Source organism: Heloderma suspectum, chromosome 2, assembly GCF_057233095.1.
Source record: "Heloderma suspectum isolate Gila_16-S chromosome 2, 16-S_ref, whole genome shotgun sequence".
Classification (NCBI taxonomy): Eukaryota; Metazoa; Chordata; class Lepidosauria; order Squamata; family Helodermatidae; genus Heloderma; species Heloderma suspectum.
Window position 1 is genome coordinate 298,185,473 of NC_139459.1, and position 26,128 is coordinate 298,211,600.

A 26,128-nucleotide genomic window follows, 5' to 3' on the forward strand; every position below is an offset into this window, starting at 1 on the left:
GTAGTTGGAGCACTCCTAAGTGCTAAATAAATGTGTATTATTATTATTATTATTATTAGCAGTAGTAGTAGTAGTTAAGTTGCTTTCGTTCATTTCAACTAGGCTTGTGTTGAATGTCTCTGGCCCCAACATGTTCAGCAGAACTTTCTCTTCCCCTGTATGCTTCGCCCTGCTAGTTTACTCAGTTAAACTTTGTGCTCATTAGGTAGTATGGAGATGATTTTACTTACCTCCTCAGTTTTCCAGGACCAGCTTAGGGCACTTGGGTTCCCTAGCCTTCACTGAACCTTTGGCACAGGAAAGGTGGAGGGAGAAGTAACAGTTTCTGAGAGCCAGGCATGCAAAGCGAATCAATGAAAGAGACCCTTCCCATTTTAAAACGGATTTTAAAAAGCTGTGAGAGGAAGGATGGATTTTGTTGACAATTTTGATAACAATAAACTTGTGGGGATGGAATGAATTAGCCAACCCTATTGCAGTGCATTGGCCTTCCTGGCGTGTCATACCGCGAAGTGCCTGAATCAACTCCCAGGCGCAGTGCTGTCAGTTTTTCTGTTAGGCCTTGCTGAAAGCAGAGAGCTGGCTCAGGGAGTTCCTGGTATGGCAAGCCAGGAGGGCCAATGCGGTACATCTGTATTATTGATTAAAGGTTGATGGTGAGTGGAAGTACAACTTCCATAGTATGAAATACATACACCATAGTATGTATTTTTTATGTATTTTTTTTTTGCTGTGACTTGCCTTGGGAGGGCTTCTGCCCTGAAAGGCGGCCAAGAATTTTTTAAAAATAAAATAAATAAAAATAGTGTTATTGTTTAAAATTTCACTTTTATTTTGAACTGAGTTTTGTATTGATTGTAATCATCATCATCGTGGCGATCACTCGTGACCGAGTAAGATTGTCTTCCAAGAGTAGAGTCTTAGCAGTGGGTCTGCAGGTGGCTGTGAAAGCCAATTCTGGATCCACACAGCCTCCCACAGTGAGGACATAGGTTTCCAGGTGGAAGGCGGTCACGGTGAGGGTTTGCTTGACGTGCCTTCCGCTGAGCTCGTTTCTCCCTTTCGCCCCGTACTCGTGCTTCTTCAAAGTCCATAGTGCCTTTAATATAGGCTGACCTCCAGTTGGAACGCTCATGGGTTAGAGCTTCCCAGTTCTCAATGCTTATGTTACATTTTTTTAGATTAGCTTTGAGAACATCTTTACATCTCTTTTGCTGTCCACTGATATTCCGTTTTCCCACTCACTCGCTGGATCGTCACCTTGTTGTGGTAAGTGGGCATGTGTGTTCCAATGAACGCTGTGAGCGAAGCCGTCGGGAGATATGTACTCTCAGCAGGGACACCCATGGCGGTAAGGTCAAGGGGAAGGAACGAGACAGAACGATCCAAGAAAGTCCTCAACTGCAGAACAGGCGGAAGATAACAAGATTGATTGTAAATCCTGCTCCTGGACAGCAGAAGCCTGGTCACAGTTATCCAAGCACTGGTAAACCATCCTTGTGGTGTACTGCAACGTGTGGTACAGAGGGCAGCCTTTGAAGGCTGCTCTGAAACTTCAGTTAGTGTAAAATACAGCTGCTAGCTCTTGCTCGGGCTGGGTGTGTGGAACATGTCTTGCCAGTCTTAAAACAACTGCATTGGCTCCCAGTCCATTTCTGGCATATTTCAAAGGTTGGACTGATAAATTGACTGATTAATTAGATTTATTAAATCTATATGACTGCCCATCAACATATGTTCTCTTGGAGGCTTACAGATCAAGACAATCAAAATGAAATGCTAAAAATGCAAAAGACAATAAAAATGCAGGATAGAAAATATTTCCCAGCAGTTCGAGACCCGAGTGCTGCATGATGGAGTGAGCTCCCATCTTCAGTCCCAGCTCCTGCCAACCTAGCAGTTAGAAAGCAAGAAATTGCAAGTAGATAAATAGGTACCGCCTCAGCGGGAAAGGTAACAGTGTTCCGTGCACCTCGGTGTTCAGTCATGCCAGCCACATGACCACGGAAGCGTCTTCGGACAGCACTGGCTCTTCGGCTTAGAAACGGGGATGAGCACCGCACCTTAGAGTCGGACACGACTGGTTGGGGACACCTTTACCTTTTACCTTTAATAAAAACAGCACAAAACTGTTAGCATCTCAGATTAAAAGCCATATTACAATAGTGCTGGTGTTAACCTTCAAAATTCTACCTGGCTTGGGACAAGGATATGTGAAAGGCAACTTTCTCCCACATGACTCTGCTTCAGAGCCAATTGCCTGATACAAAGGGCAAGATGGCACTCCCCTCCCATTTCCACGTACAGAAGCAAACGTGATTGACAATTGAATCCTACTCCAACACTGGCAATGGGACAAACACTGCACCTACAGCAGGCAGGCCACATGGTGTACACAGCCCTGTCTTCCAACACCTCACGGCTGCTTGCTCACCCCCAGCACCTGCTGCCTGAGGTGGGTGCCTCACTCTGTCTAATGATATGCTCAGCACTGATCTGCTTAGGCATTAAGATTATTTTCAGAGGCCCTTCTTCAGGTCACCCAGGTGAGGTAGGTGGTGACCTGAGGCAGGGCCTTTTTGGTTGTGGCAGGGTGCCTCAACTTTGGAATGTTCTCTCAATAGGGAAGCTCACAAAGGGCAAAAAGATGGACAAAAGAGGGACAGTGATTGTGCAGAGACACATAACAACCAGGGGTGTCATTAAAAGAGGCCCACCTGGGCACAGGCCCTGGATTTTTTTTTTAGCTGTGCCCCGGATCTTTTGAGCTGTCCAAATTAACTTTTCTTTTTTCTTTTTTTTTACATTTTCCCATTGACTTGCAATGGAAAACAGAAGCAGACATAACTTTTTAAAGTTTGTATGATAAATACATGACATTTTTGAGACCTTGTAGCCCCCATGGATGTGATAAAATACTCCCAATTTCAGGCAGTTAGGTCCAGTGGCTTTTGTGCTAGTCACAGGTAAAATTTTCTATTTTCAAGAAAATCTGTCAAAGCAAAGAGCTATAATTTTCTCATTCTTCCATATAAATACATGGAATTTGGGGACCTGACAGCCCCCATGGAGCTGATTGAACCTGCCAAATTTCAGACAGGTCCAGTGGATTTTGTGCTAGCTATGAATAAGGTTTCCTTTTCTCAAAAACTAAAGCAAAAAGTAAAAAACTGTCAAGCCATACAGAGGATTAGAGATCCTAATCAGAAGGTGTTTAAGGTGACCATTAGGAGATCACTATCCCTAATCTCTGGTGTAGGGTTTTTTGTTTTTGAGGTGCAAAAAATCTCTCTCCCCCTACTTTTCTTTTCTGCTCTTACATGCCACTGTTGGGAGCTTGCTTGCAATGAAATTCTGAAGAGGGAGAAGGAAGGGAAGAAAGAGCTCCATGTGAAATACTGGTGTTTCACGCAGCATCTGATTTTACCGCCCCAAACTGGAACCGTTGGCTTCTGCAGACGTTTAGTAGTTTCACTACAGCAATGAAATTCTGAAGAGGGAGAAGGAAGGGAAGAAAGAGCTCCATGTGAAATACTGGTGTTTCACACAGCATCTGATTTTACCGCCCCAAACTGGAACCTTTGGCTTCTGCAGACGTTTAGTAGTTTCAGTACAGCAAAGGATCCAATCAGCCTCCACAAACTTCTTTCTCCCCCTCCACTTTAATTTCTTCTAAATAGCTGTAGGACTCAACTTATTCCCAAAGGAGGGTTAGGACTATGTGGCGTCATGATCGAGGAACTGCTGAGGCTTTTAATTAGGTTCTATAGTTTTACAAAAGCTAGAAAAAGCCCTCAGCCACCTTACCTCATAGAGTTAAGTACGTGCAATCCTTACAAACCCTCCACAGCCTCCTAAATCCCTCTGAGGTACTACCTCTCTGAAAGGAGCCACTTGACTTGGGGAATTCTCTCTACCCACCCACCCTCACGCATTTCCAATCACCATTCTTCTTCTTCATTCCCCTGTCCTGTCCTGTCCTGTCCTGTCCTTTCTTTCTCTTCTTTATTCCACCCAGAGCATATCTTGGGGAATTCTGAAAGAGAATTCTCTAAAGTGGGCAAGGGAAATTCTGAACTGTATTTGACTGTATACAAACAGACAAGAGGGTTGGGTTTTCTCCTTCTCACTCGAGTCTTTGAGAAAAGTGGGTTCACATGGTTGCAGAGAAACAAATCTGGGGCTGTTTTGTTTGTCAGTTGCCATTATCCAGCCATAGGAAGGGCTGTAGCTCAGTGGTGGAGCACATGCTTGGCATGCAGAAGGTCCCAGGTTCAATCCCCAGCATCTCCAGGTAGGGCTAGGAAATAATCCTGCCTGCAACCCTGGAGAGCCGCTGCTGCCAGTCAGTGACAACAATACTGCGCTAGATGGACCCAGGGTCTGACTCAGTATAAGGCAGTTTCCTATGTTCCTATGAACAGAAAGCTTTAATTAAAATAGGAGTTTTTGGTTTGTTTTTTAAGTGGAGGGGAGATAAATACTGCTCATTTATACAATCCTATGTATGCCTCCCCAGAAGCCCCATTATCTTTAATGAGGCTTACCCTCAGGAAAGTTTGCATAGGATTCCAGCACAAGTTACTTTTGCAGGGAGGTTTGCACCCTGATGTTCTGCATATTTACTCAGAAATAAGTCCTGAGTTGTGAGCATGGTACTTCGGGCTTAATACAGTGCCTACACAATTCTGTCTAATGAATTGACTACCCTTTCAGCTCAGTCCTATGTATGTTTTCTCATGTGTGAGGTTTTTCCCCCCAATTTGCATTAACTGTAGCTTCATTAGTGAGAGAAAGGCACTTAGTACATGCTCAGAGCTTCTCTATAACTTAGCCCTAGTTTTGAAAACAGACTCATTGGCTGAATCCTTGGCACAAATGAAGTTATGGGGAGGAAGATACAATGAGAGCTTGTGCATAACAAGGAGGAGGTAGAGAGGAGTTGCGCAAAACAAGACACCTGTTTTTATGAAGAGTTGCTGGAGGATGGTAGGAGGAGGAGGGATGGTTGCATGGAGGGGAATAGAATTGGCAGGGGAAGAATGTAAGTGCTCAGTGGTGAAAGAAAAACATTCTGCACATGCCCAGAGGCACTCTCTATTTAAGAACATAAGAAGAGCCGTGCTGCATCAGACCAAGGCCTATCTAGCCCAGCATTCTGTTCACACAGTGGCCAACCAGATGCCCACAGGAAACCCACAAGCAGGGCATGAGTCCAATAGCATCTTCCCACCCATGTTCCTCTGCTGCTAACATTGGTGAAATGTAAATAAATTCTAGTAATTCTAAATTTGCATGCATGTATATCCTCAGAAACTGTGCAGGTTTCTTGCCTGGGGGACGCTTCTAATGACCTGTGCATTTTCATACAAATTTACCCAAAAACTATTGGGGAAGGGGTGAATCTAAGGGAAAGCAAATCACTCCCTCCCCCAGATTGGAGAACTCCCCTTCCACATGAATTGCTGCACATATCCTTCTGAAACTTTGCTGATTTCTTATTTAGGGACAACTCTAGGCTGTCTGTAATTTTCAGAACAATGGTTCACAGGGAACATAGGGAGAAAAGTATGACCTCTTTTGGAGACCTCAAAATGTCAAGGCCACCCCTGCACAAAAACCCCTGTGGCTATCATTATGAAATTTGGCAGACATCTCCTCTGAAGGGGCAATGAATCCTGAAAATTTTATCCAGTTCTTCCAAGTAATAAAAATGTTATTGGCAGTTCCCTTTAAAAGAAAATCAAAATATAACTCTGCACCTCTTTTTCTGACATTGGGCAGGTGTAATTCCCTTCTAGGTCCTCATACAAGGAGAGATGTTCTCTTAGGCACCCATATGCCTGAAATTATCATCCAGTTCTGACCAAGAGAAAAAAGTAACAGCTGTCTTCTAATTTCCCATGGTAGTCAACAGGGAGCATAAAGACTCATTTTTCCAAGCCTTGTCTCAGGTTTGGTGCTGAGCTGAAGTGGACTGACTACAAACTGGCCTGAGCAGAAGCAGGATGTTTTCCAAAATGCTGAATCGGGGTCTGAGTTGAAGTGGGGTGGGGGGGTCAGTGCACACTTCGTATGTATGTATGTATGTAATCTATACACACACGCAAGCACACCACCCGCACACCCCCCCCCACACACACACACACTAGAGGTGTGCTTAGACTCTGATATATATATATATATATATATATATATATATATATATATATATGCAAATTTGTGTTATGGGCCTGTGCCCTGGATCTTTTAATTTTAATTTTATTAAAATGTAATTTAATTTAATTTTAAGCAACAAAAATAGGAGCTGTACCTTGTAAATACGGACAGTTAAAGTGAAAGCTTTTCTTAAACTTCAAGTTGACCTTTGCAGTCTCAACTATGTTGAGTTTTCTCATATAAGTGGGTTTGGTGCAAGGCTGCAGCATATTTTTAGATAATTGTCTACCTCATGAACAGAGACCATATTGGACAGCTCTGCAATTTTTCTTTCCAGGATGAGGGGGGTGGGGAACACATTTGAAATCATGTATCCTTATTGTGGGAAGATTCATATTAATATATAACCTCACACATTTGAAAGACGGAGGCTTTGCCAATAGGTTGCCTCATGCTTCCACATCTGTAGCAATAATTTGTGTAATAATTAAATGTAAGGTTCAGACCAGAGCAGTTCTACTAAATTTGAACTATAGGACAGACCTCTGTATCATGTGACTTCAAGCTACACCTCAAAAGTGTTAACTTCTCATTTATGCTTGCTTATAGTTTTGGTAAAATTCCAGGTGGAGTATGTGTGTGTTTTACAAAAATCAACTGTGAGAAATCTTTTCATTAAACACTGACTGGAACATTCATAGCTCGCTAAACTCAGAAGAAAATTCCATTGAAATCAATGGGACATTTCCAGTAGAATGTGCTCAAGGTTAGACTGTAGTTTTGAACTTTTTCCTCCTTATAACTTGCTTAATTAATATTGATTAGTTTGGGTGAGGTATTTCCTTTAAATTCACATCCAAAGCGGTCTGTTTTTAATCTAGCATTTTTTTTTCAGGTACGCATTTTCACCTACCTGATAGGAAGAGAAGCTGCCTTTGCTGACAACCTCAAATGGATGGCTTGTGCCAACAAAGGTTGGTTGAATTTCTTTCGCAAAAAATGTCGCAAAAATTTGCTCCTTCCCTGACGGCTGTTCTTTCTCTCTGTCTGCTCTCATTCAACCCTACGCTGGTATCTTTAACACCTTTGCTTGCAGGGAGGTGGGACTGTGGTGAGAAACCCACTTGGCACTGGCAGGATGACACATGGACAATCAAGCTACCCCATGACAAGGGAGCTCATCCCCAGTATGGTTTGGTTACCTGTATGTGGAATCTGCCCCAAGGTGGGTGTGACAAGGTGGTAGTCCCAAACTATTCCTGGTAAAATTAACTAGGCCATCACCATGGTTCCCAGTAAAATGCAAAAATATGTTTTGAAGTTATACTTTTCTATTTTTTCCCTTGACTTGCAAAGTGAATTTTAGGGGAATTGGATTAATTTATGCCTAGTGAAGTTCATTCTACTCAGGACTAGCACAGATTGCTGTAGCCTCCATTTCTTTCTAGTTGAAGTGAGGAGGCAAGAACCTTCTCAGTCAACTCTCTGACAACTGCCCTGGCTATCAATTAGCTCCTGAGTATAAATTCAAGGTGCTGGGTTTTAACCCACTGAGTTTAAGAACAGCTTGGGTGCCTAAGAGAACATCTTTCCTTGTATGAGGACTGCAATATTATGCATATTTTCCTGGGAATATGTTCCATCAAGTAAACTTACACAGGATTGTCCTGTAGATCTGCCAGAAAGATCCTGCTGAGCCCTCCTTTCAGGAATCAAGATACTTGGGAGACAAAATTTGACTTTGTCTCTGTTGCGGTGCCAGCTCTGTGGAATATCTTACCCTAATGAAATATTCCTGAGCCAATCACCTTTTAGGATGGATTTCTAAAACGAGTTTTAGCTGATCTGGTTAATTCTAAGCTTTAAAACAATTTGTATTTTATTTGTTTTAATTTATATTTTATATGTTGTTATACATAACAAATAATTGGGGAAAAATAAAATCTAGCATCTGAGTGGAATAATGTAGCACTGGATATCCTAACACAGAGAGAAAGGTGATACCTTCTAAGACATACTTCCATGGGAAAATGGCAAACATGAAGTAACAGGTCTTGAACTGGCTTCTCTTCAGTAAGTAGACAGTGTTTGCAGTATGCATTTGGGGCATGTCTCTGGTTTTATTGTTTTAACCTACTTTAAATTGTTTTTGTAAGCCACCTTGAGTGCCATTTTTTGGTAGAAAGGCCAGGTATAAATTCAATGTAATCAATCAATCAATCAATATGGTGTCACATGGATAATAGGTAGGCTACAATGTCTTTTCCCCACTTGATGATTTTAAGATATAGCTATTATATTACTTCTAAATATAAATTGTAGATCACAATAAGCAATATGTGTCAGTGTCCCAGCAAGACATCTCCCTAGTCTCTGAGCCATAGTGAACATAAAATAAGTGATACGAAGTCAATCATACTAACTCATACTAAGTTCTAGCCTGAGTAGAACTTTCCCCTTCAGAGAAGAATGGAGTCTCAAGCTACTTAGAAATACTGGAATCCTGAACCAGGTCCCACACAGAAGGTGCCACTCTGCATGTTAGAGAGAAAAACCAAGGACCAAAGTCGATGTGGCATGGGAGATCTGTAACTGAGGTGTTACACTTTTTTAGTTGTTCTTGTTGTTTTGCTAATTAGCTGTACCATGCTGCTGCTTTGCCAAGAGATAATAGGAGCTGGGGGTGGGGGATTTTGTTTGGGGAAATGGTACACAAAAAAAAACGTTAAGCATCCTCTTCCCCTAGCACCACTTCATCAGTCTTCAGGGCAGCTTCGTGGGGTTCTCCTTGGTTAAAAAAAAATAGTGGGAAATTCTTGATCATGGATCTCCAGCATTGCATCTAGTTTGACTTCAAGGATATTAGACTCATATATGGAGGAATAGGAAAGTCCCTGTTTTGTTAAGAAGTCTTCATCAAAAGGCACGGGGAAGTACTTTCATTGTATGCTATATGTACTATAGCACATACGTCAAGTTGATAGTTGCCTAAACAAAAAACGATAAAACCCTGAACGCATAATGCTGTGCAGGGATAACATCTCCGGTTAAGCTACAGTTCTGTCTGTCATCACATTATGTACTGGTGTTTTCTCACTTTTGCGTGTGTGCGCACCACATGACATTCTAATGATTCACTTGAAGTACATCCGTTTAGTCATGGACTATTGCGTTAACCGCTGTCTGTGCCCATCTGATGGAAATTATTCCGTTTAAAGACTTGTCTTAATCGGCTAATATTGCACCAACATTTAGGCTTAGTCAGCGTATAAGAATCCTTTGAAGCAAGATTTTAACAGACAGTTTAGTCAACAACAAAGTATGTTAGCTTTTCAGACTGTACATTACCCATGCTTCACAAAGATCTAAGCACAGCCGTTCGGAAAATGTGACCGTGGGGAGGTAGCTTCCTTCCACGCTTGTTAATGTGGTATATACTAGCCCAGTCTTTAATAATGGAGAAATAAAGGCTTTTCTTTGTTGCAAGACCAAATAGCATATATGGCTCTGCATCATATTTTTGTGATCTTTGGAGAGAATCGTCTTGTTATCCTAATGGTATTTCTGTCATTTCCTTTTTAACCTTCTTGATGCTAAGAGCCCCAAAATAAGGTTCAAGGAGTGAACACTTAGCAATTGTAGGAAGCTATTTGAAATCCATCAGAAGGTTGCTAAGCAGCTGTCCCTGTATTTATTATTTGGACCCAGCAAAGTAGCCCTATCTGGTATTTTCAGAGCAATGTCTCCTGGGGGGCTTCTGTTCTGGGACCATGCAGTCAAGTATCCCGGTATGTGCTTTAGGCATCCCCCTGGCAGCTGTGGGCTGCTTGGTATATTAGCAGAGGGAGTAGTCGGTGATATTTTGTGGCTTCTTTGCATCCCATAGCACTGTGGTAAATGGAGGAGTCCCATGAGTGAGACCAGAGCAGAATCAAACCACTCTTTGTTTTAGATCATCAATATTTCTTTTTCTTCACCAGTTAAACCAAGGAGGTCTACATTTGATTATCTTTCTGTACCTGCATAAATGTGGATTATTTCTGCCAACATTAAAACATCAGATCCACTTGACTGATATAAGAATAAGTCAGCAGAACCTTTAATTGTTGGTTTCATTAATACATATGTAGCGACTTGCCTGAAGTGGCAAAAGGCTCATGAATGTCTCTGATACACTATGGCATGTTAATTGAACCGATCCCTATAGATGCTACAGCACAAGTTTATTTCACTCATGGAACTGTACTCTTAAGAAGTTGCCTTTATCAGCTGCAGCACTGCCAGGTTCTTTTTTCTGGGGGGAAATGGAGGATAATAGCTGCAAGAGAGAAGCAAGGCCTGGCAGCACTGATCTGCAGAGTCTCAGAAGTACTGCACTGCAGTCTAATTCCTGCATGGATGGGTAAGCCAAACCGTGTCACTGTCATAGAGGTCACTGGCCCTAGAATCAATTTTCCTTCTGGTGATTTTCCCCTTGGAAGCACAGCAGAGATGGAAGGTGTTTGAAAGGTTTCCAGCTGACTGAACTGTGGGTAGTGAAGTCCTTTCTCTGGAACTGGATCGCTGTGGAAATTCACACCACACTGCATGTGACCCCCACCTCCTCCTCCAGCTCCAGCATGTTTCTCTCATACATAAGTAGGCCGTATCTTGAGGGAGCCTGGGTTTAATGAGGCAAAGCGGCAGCCCATTTTAAATACATTAAAACAGTCAAGATCCTGAAGCTGCTACAGAGTAGCTTATGAAAGTTTACAATGATCTTGCCCAAAGTCTGTAGGAGAATGAGCCCAAAGGATGAAGAAACTGCAAATATTACCAAGAACTTCAGATGCACAAGTCACGTTTCCTAAAAGGCTCCCCATGCCAAATTTTAAGGGATTCAGCCACTGCCTCTCCCTCAGCAGTCAATTATAACTGAAAGTTTGCCAGCTGTAAAAACAAAGGCGGACTCTAATGTTTTAGTTCTCCACAAACAAAAGAGCCAGTATTAAGTGAGTCTTTAAGAAAATAGTCTACCTCACTGCAGCAATTTGACAGCCCCTTTTCTTTAATGTTAGTTTATCTAAGTATTAATTATGCTTCATGTGCCCAGCGCTTTACCGAACATGGAGGAAAGAGGTTGAGGAAATTGATCAATATACCAGCGTGGAATCTGGCTGGGGACAAAACAGTAACAAGAGGCAGTGTAATGTGATCAATAATAACTCATGCAACAGTTAGCTATTACATGACTAAGGTATAAGAATGGTATAAGACTGCCCAACTACACCCACAGTATCCCAAATTCTGGTGCCCTGAAGGGAATGGTTCACACATTACATTTGGGGGTGGCAGCATACTACACACAGATGCGTGTGACAGAAACTGGCACTGACTTTCTGAAAAGTAGTCTAGGGAGTGGTGAAATGTCAGGTTTAGGGCATGCAATCCTTTCCGCACTGTTTATCTGCTCCAAACTGTCCCCCTGCCCTGTTCCTTCCATTTCATTTATTTCTTTACTGACTAACATATTTACCACATTTTAAGGCAATCCTATAAGAAAAAGTTTCCCAGGCAGTTTACCATATATAATAAAGCAAGTTAAGAATTCTTTTGACAGTAAAATAAAAAGTAGCATATTCTGAACTAATTCCATGGGAGGAGTTCACCAGGACATTAATAACTGAAGCAAGGTTATTCCTGCCCAGGTAGGATTGTAGCTCTTCCTAAGTGAGTAAAGGACTACAGAGACTATTTGTTCCTTCAGTGACAAAGATGAATCAATGAGCACCTCCTGATTATGAATCTGGTCATTAGAATGAGTGCAGTCACCTCTAGAACAGGTTGATCACTACTTACCTGGGCAGATGAAGCACCCATTAATGGTACTTCTGTCTTGTCTAGATTGAGCTTCAGTTTATTGGCCCTCATCCAGCCCATAACTGTGTCCAGGCACTGACTAAGCACCACACTGATTACTGACTGCACTGGCTAACCAGGCACTAATGAATGAATCTGTCAATTTTAATTTCTATCAGTTTATCACTTTTTCAATCTTAAGTCCATTCCATCCTGTTTCTGCATCAGTTTTTTTTAAAACTCCACATGAGAATTCATACACATTTTTGCATGTATTCCCCCTAATATACACATTTTTGCCTAATGTGCACATGTTTTGCAAGCAATGTTGCCAAATATATTTTTGGATGCTGTTTTCCCTAACACATGGAGTTTTGTACGCACTTTCCCCTAATATACACATTTTTGTATGCAATTTTTGATTGGAGAACTGCATCACAAAATTTACAGAAATAGCAATGGGTAACTGCATTTCAGATTGTGTTCAGGAAGTGCAAATCAGGTAGATTTGCATTAAAATGTGAACTGAACAAATTTCTCCCACTGCCTCACCTGGGTTTGATGAAAAGGAGGAACAGAACTGGGTGTCATCTGCATATTGATCATATCTCAAGCCACTTTGTTCAGCATTCCAAGTGTGTGTTTGGAGAGACGAAGACACATTTGGAACCTTGCAGGAGGGAAAGTGGCTTGAGGAGTGATTTGGAGTGGAGAAAGAGGTGGACAAGGAAAAGATTAAGTACCCTTCCCTTTGCACCTATTCTCCATTCAAAATCTGCCTCCTGAAGCTACTTTTCCCTAGAAAAAGCAGCCATTTGATCTTCTTTGATACATGTCTGTGCCTTTGCTTGCCGCATACAGTTAGCCTTCAAGCTACACTAAGGGATGCCACAATAATGTCCTTAAGTGCTGTGCTTTACCTTTTCTCAGAGGAGTGAAACGCAGCCATTTCGTTCTGTGGAAGAAAATATAGACTTGAGAACCTAGTGTGATACTTGAATTTGTTAGAGATGCAGAACCTGGAACTGGCTTTTTAACGTCATGGCTTTTTATTGAGTATTTTTGCCACCCTAGTTTCATACCTAAATATTTCTAATAAAAAGCACTATTTCAGGCTCCTCCAACCTGGCACTCTAGATGTGTTGGACAGCAACTCCCATAATTCTTAGCCAGCACAGCTAATGGCCATGCTGGCTGGAAATTATAGGAGTTGCAATCCTACACATCTGAAGGTTGGGGAAAGCTGCACTGTTTGTAGCGATGGGCGAACTCACCTCAGCCTGCCTTGCGCACCACTTGCCCAACCCTGCTTGCTCTGTGTGATCTGCCAGGCGGTTTGTGGGTGGCCAGCGAGCAGTGAATGGTGTTCTGCTGCTCTGCCGAGCCGCCATTTTGTGGGAAATGGTGGCTTATCCTTTTCCGTAAAAGCCGATTTTACGTAAATGGTGGCCATAAAGAGGTCCATTTACGCAACATTACAGGCGTAAATAGTCTATAGACAATTTACCCCTGTAATGGTGTGAAAATGGGCCTCTTTACAGATGCCATTTACAGAAAAGGGCCCTTTGTGGAAAAGGACAAGCTGCCATTTTCCACGAAATGGCAGCTCAGCAGAGCAGCGGGGACCACCACTCTAGCCCGACTCAGCGCATGCTGAGTCAGGCAAGCGCAGGCGTCTGCTGACTGGCATCCAAGGGGCCGAGCCAGTGGAAAATCACTGAGCCTCATGCCCCAACCAGATGCCCGTGACTTCCCTAACTATTTGTCCTAGTTGTATAGGGAGCATGACTTCACAATCTGTGTCATGCAGTTTGTGAGATACTAGCACTATTCAGACTTTGTTCTGAATGTGTACAGGGGGATCATTCCCACTCATGTCCACTGGCCTTACCCTTGCCCCTCAACATATTTGGTATAATGTCTGAAACAGTCTATGTACATGCAAACTGTGCATACAAGCAGGAAAGCAGCGTGTTCCTGTGTCCCCAGTTCGTATGCATGTAGGCCCTGTAGACTGTACGCTGAACACACGTGGTAGGTGGGGTCAGCAATCCTACTCACCTAGCTACACATGTTCAGAGTAATGTCTGAACAGCCATTTTGCGTGTTAGTGCCTGCAAACATGTACACATATGTGCTTATGCATTTATGCACACATACGCACACACCGCATACCAACAGATGCATGCCTCTTGCAGGGAGAGCTCACGAACCACACATCCTGGTTAGTGATTTCACTAAAAGGATATCCAGCTGATTGGTTAGTGATTTGACAGGAAGTACAGCAACTCATGATTTTAGTAAATCATCAGAAGATAGCCACTGAGAAACATTCAGCCCAGTGATGCAGTCCACCGAGTCTCATTACTAAATGTTCCTTGAAGATTCCTTACTGCCTTAGTAGATGTGGTTCTTCCTGTGGATAGATGTTTATTACATCATATGTAGCATTAGGTCACTGTAATGGGAACTGATAGAAAGAAGAGATTATGGTAGTGGAACTCTGCATTCAGGTTTAGAACGAATAGAGCTAGAACAGGACTGAACTAGAAATTTCACTGTGCCAGCCTTATGTTTGTGATGCTGGGCATTTAGAAAGGATGTGAAAAGTAAAAAGACCCCTACCATTTCTAAAGCATTTACCTTTAAGAATAAACTCCCTCCACTTTTACTTTATCCTGAAGCTGAGAAATTCACTTGGAACCAACAAAAAGTAGGACAGGCTGTGCAATGGTGTATAACACTCTAAGGAATGGAACCTTTCAGGACTGACATATCATTTCACAGACTTGTGCTTTCACAAATTAATGCTTGACAGGACTTCTTTGGATTTTTCCCCCCTTCAATTTTTTCCTCCTTTCCCATTCCTTGTAGCACAAATAGGAGACAAGATGAATGTAATTATTATGCATATTCCACGCTCAGTTTTATCTGCATGGTCTCATTTTATCTGCTCTCTCCCTCCCCCTTTTCTCTTTTAAAATGTCTATAGGCTTTTTCACTCAAATCTCTACTCTTGCTGATGTGCAAGAAAATGTAATGGAATATCTCCATGTGCTTAGTCGACCCAAAGTGATTGATCAAGAACATGACGTGGTATGGACTGAAGCCTATGTTGACAGCACTGTAAGTCTGCAAGAGGCAACATTTAACACATCCTGTTTATTTGCAGAACACCAAAAGGTGGTGGTCTCATATTGCATTTAAGAATGCCCTGAGCTTTTGCTTTTTTGAATGTGGATTGTGCATGTACTGCTAAGATGAAGTTCAGTTTACATAAGTTGAATGAACTGATTTCAGCTGCAGCAGTTAATGGAAAGTCTTTCATTTGTAGAGAATGTAAGGCTTCCAGTTAGTAAAGCTGCATTTTGCTCATCAAGCACATAAAGTATGAATGTATGGAGTAAGCCTAAATCAGCTACTGCAAGTAAGACTTGTGCTTGATACCAAGAGGCCAAATGACAAGATAATAGTTCTGATGCTGTAAAGTAGAGGTGGGCAACTTGTTAATAACTGACAAGGACACCAAGTGTCTGTGAATGGCTACTAATCTACATATTTTACCTACATGCAATTAACTTCTTCTGCATACCATTTTTGAATGTGGTAACTGTCAAGGCAAATCTAATTGATATGTGATAGATCTAATCCAGAATCACTCACGCCTAATTCAGGGGTGGGTGGGAAACACCTCTGGTTAAATCCTCTTCAAAATAATAATCTCAGTGTGAGTTCTGAAACTGTATATAGACGCAGACAGACAGACCATAAGCTGGTATGTTGAGGATTCCAACAGGAAACCTTGCAAGAATGTCTTGGGAGTTTTTTGTATGTGTACAATATATTTAAGAATGTAGGATTACATTTTTAAAAGGGAGATGCCTTTCATGTTGAAATCTAGTAGATAACCTTTCTCCTTTTAGTGTTTGTAGTCTTAAGCATGATTGGTAGCAAACATTAGAACCTGTTTTGTTTTTCAGTGATGATATAATATTTACGTTTTGTGTTTGCTTTGTGTTCACATGTTTTTTATGGTAAGTAGTAGATTGTCTTGATCATTTGTAGAGTTTGTTTGCATTTTTAAAATAAGAATATATTTTTATACTGGGGATCATAGACCGTAGGACCACTCCATATAAACAAAGCTGTAGCAAATATACTTTGCTGAGTATGCATTGTTGTTGTTGTTCAGTTGTTCAGTCGTGTCCGACTCTTAGTTTCTAATATTTATTCTGATTGTCTGTGCAGAATTTTTTTAGTTCTTTTCTGTTTTTTTAACTTCTACCAGAACTAGGCAAAGCTCAGAGATCTTATCAGGTGAGCGCAATCTCACTTTAAAGAAATGTTTTCTACAAACCAGAAAATCAAACCTTTGCCAGGTTTATGAGCTTCATGCAATATTATGCTAGAAGAAACTTATCTTTCTAGAAACCTTTATTCAAATCCACTTTTAATACTGTGACAAATGAGCTGTACAAATTTAAACTGTCTTATTGTGACATATCGATGACATTGTATAGATTTTAATATGCTTCTTGGTTTTAATGTGGGTTGAATTATGGAATTCAGGTCTGGTATCGTGTCTTTCCAGTGCAACTCTCTAGTCCTCCCTGTTTGGGTTCTGTCTCCTCCTAAACACTGAAAAAATGAAATGAAAGGCTAGGAAGGAATCCTGCCTGAGACCCCGGAAGTCACTGCCAGTCAGAATAGACAATATTGGGCCAGATGGACAAATAGTCGGATCTGGTATAAGGGCAGCTTCCTATTAGTGATGCCAGTGAAGTTTTCCTGAGCCTGGCTTGGAACCAAACTTTAGAGTTCTTAAAAGGCTACCTCAAAGCATAGGTGCACTCTGAAGCCCTTCTCTGTCTTTCTCTGGCTTTGAGCAAAATCTGAGCAAGAGAAGGATTCCTAACTTCCCTCCCCCCTCCTCACCAATCCTACCTGCTTCCAGAAATCCACTCTGCCAGCCCCAATAACAAAGCATACTGAAGAGCAGGGATTGTGGTAGTAGCAGTGGTAGTGAGTGGAGAGTGGGAGGAGGAAAGGGTCCCCCCCACCCCCAGTCTCCTTTCTGTGGCTGTCACTCTGGGCAACAGAGGAAGGGGGGAAAAAACCTCCATCTTGCTGACTCTGAATTCACTGCTACTGTCACCATCCCCACTTGTTGATAAGTAAAGAGAAGAGTGGGGAGGATTCTCTGAGGAGGCTGGCAGGGAGAGGGGGCTTCTCATTTTCCAGGATCCTTGGATTGGCTCAGAAAATGAACACGTTTGTTCTGATTTGGGGAGAAAAGTAATAGGTTCATTTCTGAGTCATTGTCAATCCGAGGAGAACCAGGAGGTGTACACCCACATCTATTTCCTATGTTCATATGTAATATCTTGCCACTTCCTTTTAAAAAAAATACTGCTTTCTTTAATTTACAATTACATCTGATTTGCCATGAGGACTGCATCCATTTTCTTAAGACTGCCTTTCTGGTGTGTTCATGCTTTAAAGCAACTTCAGCATCACTGTTGCGAGTTGGTTATTTAAAGAGTTCTGAGTAGGAAAAGATTTTGGCTTGCCCGTAGATTCTGTTAATTTTTACCCACTGTATTTCCTGGGTCTAAAGAGAACTTCTGATGGTAGAAATGTTAGCCTTTGCCAGATTGAGAGACTGCACTCTTTTTGGCTGTTTGTTTAACTTTAAGAGCAGTTCTAAAGATACATGATGGCAGCTTCAAGATATATAGTCTTAACTTTGTGCAAGTCTCCTTTTTGTAATGTAAGTCACATCTACAATTGCAGTAGCATTTTTCATATTTTCTTTATCTATCTCTAAAACTGTTTTCTTGAAGGAGCATTGGAATTATGATGAGCTCACTTATCATCTGTCTTTCACGGCAACATTTGGTGTGACCATCAATAAGTGCTTACTACCTCAAATTTCATATGAAGCAAGAAGAGAGCTGATTAGGTTCTTTTGATTTCATCTCTCATTCTCACTTGATTTAAGGCACCGAGAGTGTTATTTTGTGCCTTGGAGTGGAGTGGTTAGTTGTGTGAAATGACTATTGTGTATCAGCTGTGCTGGATTCTGCCAGCTTATCATGTGTATGCAGCATGGAAGGCCAACGGAACATGATGAGCTTAGCATTTGGTAACTACCAACTCAACTGCTGGTCAAAAATGTTTTTAAGCCCTTTTCTTTTCCATTATTTTTGTATTTATTTCTGTATGAAAAACACTGCAATGTGATGCCTTACAGGTGAACTCTGAAATACAATTAAAGTGCTTTCTTTGCCAAATAACTAAATTTACAGCTTCTTTTCTGTTAATCTCTGCCTTTTGATTCTGTGAGCAAGAAACTTTAATAGAAGGCGCACAATCCAACCCAAAATAAGTACTTTTAAGCCACATCGATTTCACTGAGGAAGTTAAGCACTTGTTTAAATTGGTTAGAGCCATCTTTCCCTCAGAACTCCCTCTCTTCCACTACCGCTTAGGTCTGACCTTCTCCCACTTCCTGTTCTTTCCCTCATCCATTACTCTGCCTCTGGATTCACACTTCTATAGCTTATCAAGATCCTTAGTGTTCTTTCTTAGGCCCTGTGTAAGGTATTTCTCTCCATCAAACTGGCATTTTACAATCTTTTCTTAAATCAAATTTCACAAATCTGATTTTGACCCAAAACTCCACATGTATCTTTTGGAATCAAAATTTGACAATGGAAATTTGACTTTGTGAGGTTTTGTAACCTATCCGTGGGAACATATTTCTCAATTCAGGGGTGTCCAACTTTTTTGGTCAGTGGGCACATTAGACATTTGGAGAGAGTGTCACGGGCACTCTCACAAAATGGCTGCCATAGGCGGGAGGGTTGTTGATTGATAAAATGGCTGCCACAGTCACAAAACTTTTATTTCCCAGAAGGAAAACTGGTGGGACTAAAAGAAAAGTAACTTTCCCAAGAACCTAAGTACAAGGTAGAGGAGGGGTCTGAGCTCCAAAACACAAAAAAACACTCTTCTGAACTCAAGTAAAGATGATGCTGGAGAGCAGCCTTTCTCTTTGCAGCATGCCACTCTCCCAGTTAAAAAATAAATAATTTAATTAAAAACAATCTTAAGAAATAAAATAGAAGTCAGCAGGAGCAGGGAGCCTGGTGGGCCCCAAGAGGGTGTCCAAGGGCACCATGTTTGAGACCTTTGGTTTAAATGAAAACACAGATTACATTTGTGCAGTGGTCGTGCAAGCATGCAGTCAGATTCTTTCAGATGCAGTTCTACTGCAAAATTGTTGGATGTCAAATGCTGACATTATCAAATATTCACTTAATATCTGCACATCTGGAGAATATTTAGTGTCAAAATTCACAGGGGAGAATTTGGGGGCAAATTGTTTCAATTCCAGTCTTTGCATGAAATGTCCAATTTGTCAGCATTCTAATGCTGACAGGCTGGAATTGTGGCCTGCTGGTTGCAAGATCCGTAAGCACTGGAGGAATTATTCACATATCACATTCACAGTTTCTTTGCTGAACCAGGAGGCAAATGTGCTATTTACTGCTAAGCAACTGCAAGTCTTCTAAGCAGTGTTTAGAAATGACCTTGTGGCAGGTAAGAGCCAATATATGAAAATGAAATGTTATTCTGTCTGTATTATAATGGGAACTAAAAGTAATTTTACACAACATAGGTTCAGAAGAAACTTCATGGATAAGATCCAGCTAAAGTTTAAAAACTTCAAAATTCATTGATTTCAGTTGGAGGGTTAGTCATAGGTTTCATTCCCATTCAAAGCAATGGATCATTAAAGTGCTTAACCTTGGCTGGATCCTGCCCTGAAAAGGTTTTTCACTTACAAATGCCTCAGCAGTTTTGTTCATGCTCTGAAAAAGGGAAAGAATAAGTCTGGCAAATAAAACAGGTATCATGACACAGTCTCACAGAACATAGGCTTAACATAGAAAATAATGTTTGTTCTTTTTATGATATCAAATGTAATGCCACGCAAAGTATGCTTCATTGAACTTTATAAAGGTACTCCGCCTTAACCTGTCTTTAACAATGTTTACATTTATACTGTACACAGTAGAGGCCTTAAGCATTTCTGCATGTAAAGCACAAAGTCAAAATCATGTCCCTCCTCACCTTCTCTCACAGAATATAGGATCGTACAGTTAGAAGGGACTTCAAAGCCCTTGTGATTCAAGAAATCCACAACTACAGCACCCTGATCGATTGATGGCCTTCCGGCTCTGCTTTAGAAACTCTAATGAAGGAGTCTCTACCACTTTTTGAGGCAGTCTATTTCACTGTTGAACAGCTTGTACCTCCAGGACGTTATTCCGAATGTTTAGTCTAAATCCTTTTTCTTCTAATTTGAGCCCATTGGTTTAGGACATACCCTTCGGAGCCACAGAAAACACATTTGCTCCATCATCTATGTGACAGCTCGTCTGGTCTCTTCTCCAGGCTAAACATACTCAGCTCCTTCAGCTTTTCTTCATAGGACTTGGGCTGGATCTACACTTACTGCCTTTTTTCGCTTCCAATGAGGTTTCACTGCCTGCCTTTCACACTACGCAGTAGCCGCCTCGAATTGGAACCGGAATTTCCCACTTCCATGCTCCCGCTTTCAATATCCTAATATCCCGATATTTCCCCTTAACGTGCTCTGATTTTCAGCCTTCGCTACTGCATCAGGTCGTAGTCCCCTCCCCCGCCTGTCCATATGCGACGGTGTTTGTATTTCCCTCCTGTCCAATCACAGCTCTCAATGGCCCCATGTCTTCTTCCAGCTACCGATCGCATAGCTTCCTCCGCAGCCCCCATTTCCTCAGCAACCAGCAAAGGGCTGGATGTGCACGCACTTGTCTGATCTCGGAAGCTAAGCAGGGTCGGTCCCAGGCAGTGCTTGGATGGGATTCCACCTGGGAATCAGGCTTCCTGCACTGAGCAGGGGGTTGTTGTATCCCCTCAAATGAGACTAAGTTTTACCCCCTCCTATCTCCTGCTCTGGATGTGTGTGTTTTTAATTCAGGTGTTATCCTCGCAGAATCGGGGCTTCTCCGCGATGTTTTTTTTTCTAATTGAGGCACGATCTTCGAAGCTTCGAAGTTGTGAGATCAGACAAGCGTGTGCACATCCAGCCCTTTGCTGGTTGCTGAAGAAACAGGGGCTGCTGAGGAAGCTATGCGATCGGTAGCCGGAAGAAGACAAGAAGACATGCTTCGAAGCTTGCCTCAATTAGATCATGCCTCAATTAGGAAAAAAAAGATCGCAGAGAAGCCCTGATTCTGCGAGAATAACGCCTGAATTTTTTAAAAAAACATCTGGAGCGGGGGATAGGAGGGGGTAAAACTTAGTCTCATTTGAGGGGATACAACAACCCCCTGCTCAATGCAGGAAGCCTGATTCCCAGGCAGTCACCCATCCAACTACTGACCAGGGCCGACCCCGCTTAGCATCCGAGATCAGACAAGCGCACGCAGGAAAACAGCACAGCACTCGAGTGTGAACCGAGCTTGCGCATTCGATGAAGCACTGCAACAGGGAAAATGGGTGAGTGTGAATAATCATGTTTGAATGTGAGAGCGTTTAACCTGACGGGACACCAAATTCATTGCGACGGCGGGCACAATGTAGATCGGCCCTTGGTCTCCAGGCTCCTCACCATTTTTGTTGCCCTCCTTTTGATACGTTCCAGTTTTTTGTTTTTTCTTGTTTCTTAATATTTGTACATTATTTAAGTGCTTATTATACTGTATAAGCATCCACATTCAGTTTTGTAATGCCAGAGTTACTCTAGATAGAAAGAGTTGCACAAGGTATATATTAAAATCCTAAGACATCTCTTCAAAATGATCTTAGTGCTACTGGAGGTCTGAAGTCATTTTCTGTTTCATTAACAAAAGTAAAAAAAAACCGGAAACAATCACTTTATAAAACAATCTTGCTTGGTCAGCCCCCTAATCCATCTACTGTGATGAGTGAGCTTCTCAGCTAGTCCCACTTGCCAAATCCTGGTATGCCACCCTTGGACCATATATCCTGACTTGGTTTTCCACCCTTTTGCTACCTCTATATGCATGGCTGCCAATAATAGAGAGACTAATATCCTTCTGAAACTGCAGTGCCCCAAGGTGTATCTCCACCTCCAGCTCTCGGCTGAAGTTAATTTTTTTAAAAAAAGACACAGAAATGGAGACTGGGAAAATAAAAGAGCATCCCCACTCCCAAGTGACTGCTTCATCTTGCTTCATGGTGTGTGTGTATATATATATATATATATATACACACACACACACACACACACACATACACATACATACATACACATACATACATACATATACACAAACACACACACACACACACCTTAATCTTTTTGATATGTGCATATTTGTGCATTTAAGATGCAGTCTGTGCATATTAAAGCAAGGGTGGTGCCACATTTGAAGATGCTTCTAGAGAAAATGAAGGAAGATGCTCTGAGTGCATGAACATTTTGGGGGTCCACAAATTCAGTACTACTGGAACATGACCAAAATCTTGACATCAATAGAAACATGTTTGTTGTATGTATGTATGTATGGATGGATTTATTTATTTATTATACTTGTATACAACTTGATATAATAAAAACTCTAAGCAGTTTGCATGCTAAAATATTAACATCACCATTAAAATGCTCAATGAATAATTACTGGTACAACAAAAAGAAATAAATACCAGAACAACTTAAAACAATTTTTAAAACAACAATAAAAAACAATCAAATTGAGCAGCTTCACCGCAGCAGTTAGGAGCCAGGGAAAGCTAGCATAAGCAGATAACATGTTTAAAACACACCCCATTTTCTGCCTCCCAAATTGCACAGGTGAGGGAGTTCCGCAGGGTGTGTGCCGCTACTGAGTGTGCCCACTTTCTGGATGTCATATGGTGCCACCATGTTGGTCGTGGAATGACCAGCAAGGCCTCCTCTGAAGATCTGAATGGTTGGCTGGGTATATATAAGGGAAGGCAGGCTGCTAGGTATCCTGGTTCTGGGTTGTTTAGGGCTTTGTATGTCAACAACATAACCTTGAACGTGGCTGGGTAGCTAATAGGCAGTGAGTGCAGTTCTTTTAACACAGGTGTAATATGTATATGGCTGGGTGCCCCACTGTGTTCCCTAGTTGCTGAATTCTGCTGTAACTGCAGTTTGCAAACCAGACACAAGGGCGCCCCTGCAAAGAATGAAGTACAGTAGTCTAATTGTGAGGTTACCAGTGCATGAACCACAGGGCTAAGCTATCTTTAGGAGGAATGGGCATGGTTGTCATATCAGCTGAAATTGGTTATCTCTGTAATAATAGCTTCAGAATGCTGTAGTGCTGAATTATATATTTGCAGCAGCTAAGATTAGTTTCAGTGAAAGGGAGAATTCAAGGAGCATAAAGTTACAATTTACGAGGGAAAAGTACCGAGTCCACTAGCCTCCATAAGCTCTTCAGCTTACTCATAAATGATCTAGACTCTAGAGGAGTGAAGAATAAGGTTCCCAAGTTTGCAGATGGCATATGTTATTATGGATGGTAAAATCCTAATCAGACTTTTAAGAGCTCCACAAGGATCCTTTTAAACCTGGTGACGGGGCAACGGAATGGCAGATAAGGTACAATGCAAGTAATAGCAAAGTGATTCACATTACAGAATGTCCTAAATGCACACTTAAATGTTGATGAGATTTAAATTGACTATAACTACCCAGGAAAGATATCATGTGGTTTTGGTAAACTCCCTAAAAAGTATGCCTTGAAAGAAGTAAAAACAAAGAAAAGGGCAAAAGACAGTCAAAACCTCTTTCCACCAGGCATGGACGATTCTTAAAATGGGGACGCTCCTGCACATCTCCTTTATTCCCATCAAACCACCCACCTCTCTCTTTTGACTTAGAGCCCCTGCCCCCAGATTTGGCTGAACATTCTTCTTGGAGAATATTTGACCCAGCTTTAGGAGAAATACTTTTCCCCCCACCAGTACTACTGCCGTCACAGATCTATCTTGTGTTCAGTCGGGCTTGTGGATTTTCTGCTGCGAGCCCCAGCCGTGGCCTCTGGTGTCTCACCATTCCTGTTGCTGCAACTACAACTCCTCAGTATACTAAGAAGAAGAACAGACTCTGGCTTAGTTCAGCTCATGCTACTGGTGCAAGTGGCTCACCGAGCTTGTTCCTATGGGTGAACTACATCCAGAAGGCCTGGAATCTTAAAAACACACACACAAAAAAACAGATTTTATAAGTTTTAACAGCACAATCCTATTCATGTTTACTCAGAGGTAACGCCAACTGAATTCATTGAGGCTTAATCACAGGTAAGTATGCATAGAACTGCAGCCTAAGTTAATTCACTTTTCTTTAAAATGATATAGAAAACAGTTGTGTCTAACAGCTTTTAGGAAGAAATCAAGGTAAATTTGTATCTTCTTTCCGCTAGATGATTTTCCCAAAGATGGCATTGTGTTAATCATGCTATTATCATAAGTGGATGCAATTAGCATTTTTAGCACAGTAAAAGGTGCCCAGGGTCTCATATTTCCGGTGTATATTATGGATTGCTGCTCTGAAAAACTATTACAATATTTCACAGTTAGTTTGAAATGAACTTGCATGACTACAGCAAGTAAATATCAGTAATTGCGCTGAATGTACATTTCATTAAATAATATTTATAAACAGCTGAGAGAAGAAAATTTATATGAGTCACTTATTTATGCAGTGAATAATGAAATTTATTTTGTGCATACCCTACAAATATCTCACATAATCAAAATAAGTTTAAACTCTGCACTTTGTGGTATCATTTGCTATCAGTCTGTTGTACTTTCCTTTTCAGAAGTAGATTTCTTAGGTGAATATCTTATTATTTCACCCTTGCATTTTTCTCTCTAGGTAGCCAGTTCACCTTCAGAAATTTTCCATGTACAGAAGCCCTGGGAAATTTTCCATGTACAGAAGCCCTGTGGACACATTGGGCTGTATTCAATAGTGTTTTTACACCAGTGGAAGAGAACCAGTGGTGGAACGGACTTCCCCTTCACTCCTGCAGCCCCCTGCTTGCCCCAGATCTGCTCCAGAGGGTTGGGGGAACCTCTGGAGAAGATTTGGCACACACAAGGTGGGGGATGCACGGGGAAGGAGAGGACAGGGAAGCCCTACTGCACAAACAGACTTCTGCTCACACAAGGATTGGATCCAACCCCATTTTACCCTGCTGAAAAACATAATGTCTGACCTGACAGTTCTATGTTTATAGACATCGCTTCCAACATGAGGTGGTTGCATGAACACAGTGAAATATTTTAAAATGTTATACGTGCTATATAAAAATGCTAAAGTTGACTAAAGGGTCATATTAAGTAGTATTAACCAACTGTTAATAACAATGTGAATTTGGTGAAAATCTTGCAAACCAATATTATACCCTAGAGCTATGCTGATGTTTTCCTTTTTGATTTGCAAAGTGGAAATTGATTTTGGTGGGCTGAAATGTATCCCAGACATGCCTTTCCCCACCCCCAATGATGAGAACGGTCACCTCTCTTCGTGCCCATTTGTTGCCATTGTTTCCCTGATCTGCTACTTCTTTGGTGCCATTTTTATTCTTACAATTCTTGGGATATCTTTCTAAACATTGTCATATGGAAGGTCCCAACCAATCAGGATCATGTAGTGAACAGGATGAAATCACAGTATTCTATAGCTAATCAGATTTTGCGACATGCTGACTTTACAGATGGCAAAAACGCAGCCTTTAGGAAGCAATGTAGAGGTCAGTAGAAAGTGCTGTTTAGAACTTTTTCAGCTCCAAAATGAGGAACTTGCTGTATCGCCCCTGCAGTGGGCGTTGAACTCTTAGGTTAGAGGTGCCAAGATCATCAGATTCAAAGGTTTACTTACAAGGTAAATTGTCAGCAATAACCACGCCAGAGGTCCTGCACGCTGCTTCTTTTTAGCTGACCACTCCAGCTGCGGAGATTCTAATGCAGTTTCCAGACCCACTGGGGTGCAGTCCTCTTTGACCTCTGGCCATGCAATCGGGCCACTCAGGACCGCCAACTGCTTTGCGGCTGGACCCCACGGAGCCTCCTGTGGCCA

The 26,128-nt window shown here is 41.7% G+C and overlaps 1 protein-coding gene across 1 annotated transcript in view; it reads left to right on the plus strand.

Annotated features, from left to right (window-relative positions):
- The window catches only part of CACNA2D3 (calcium voltage-gated channel auxiliary subunit alpha2delta 3), an 821,063-nt gene that overhangs the window by 516,677 nt on the left and 278,258 nt on the right, over positions 1–26,128 (plus strand). The window contains exons 12-13 of the mRNA XM_084829826.1: positions 7,055–7,133; positions 14,990–15,123. Of these exons, the coding sequence (XP_084685952.1) occupies positions 7,055–7,133; positions 14,990–15,123 (213 nt within the window). The remainder of the gene's footprint in view (positions 1–7,054; positions 7,134–14,989; positions 15,124–26,128) is intronic.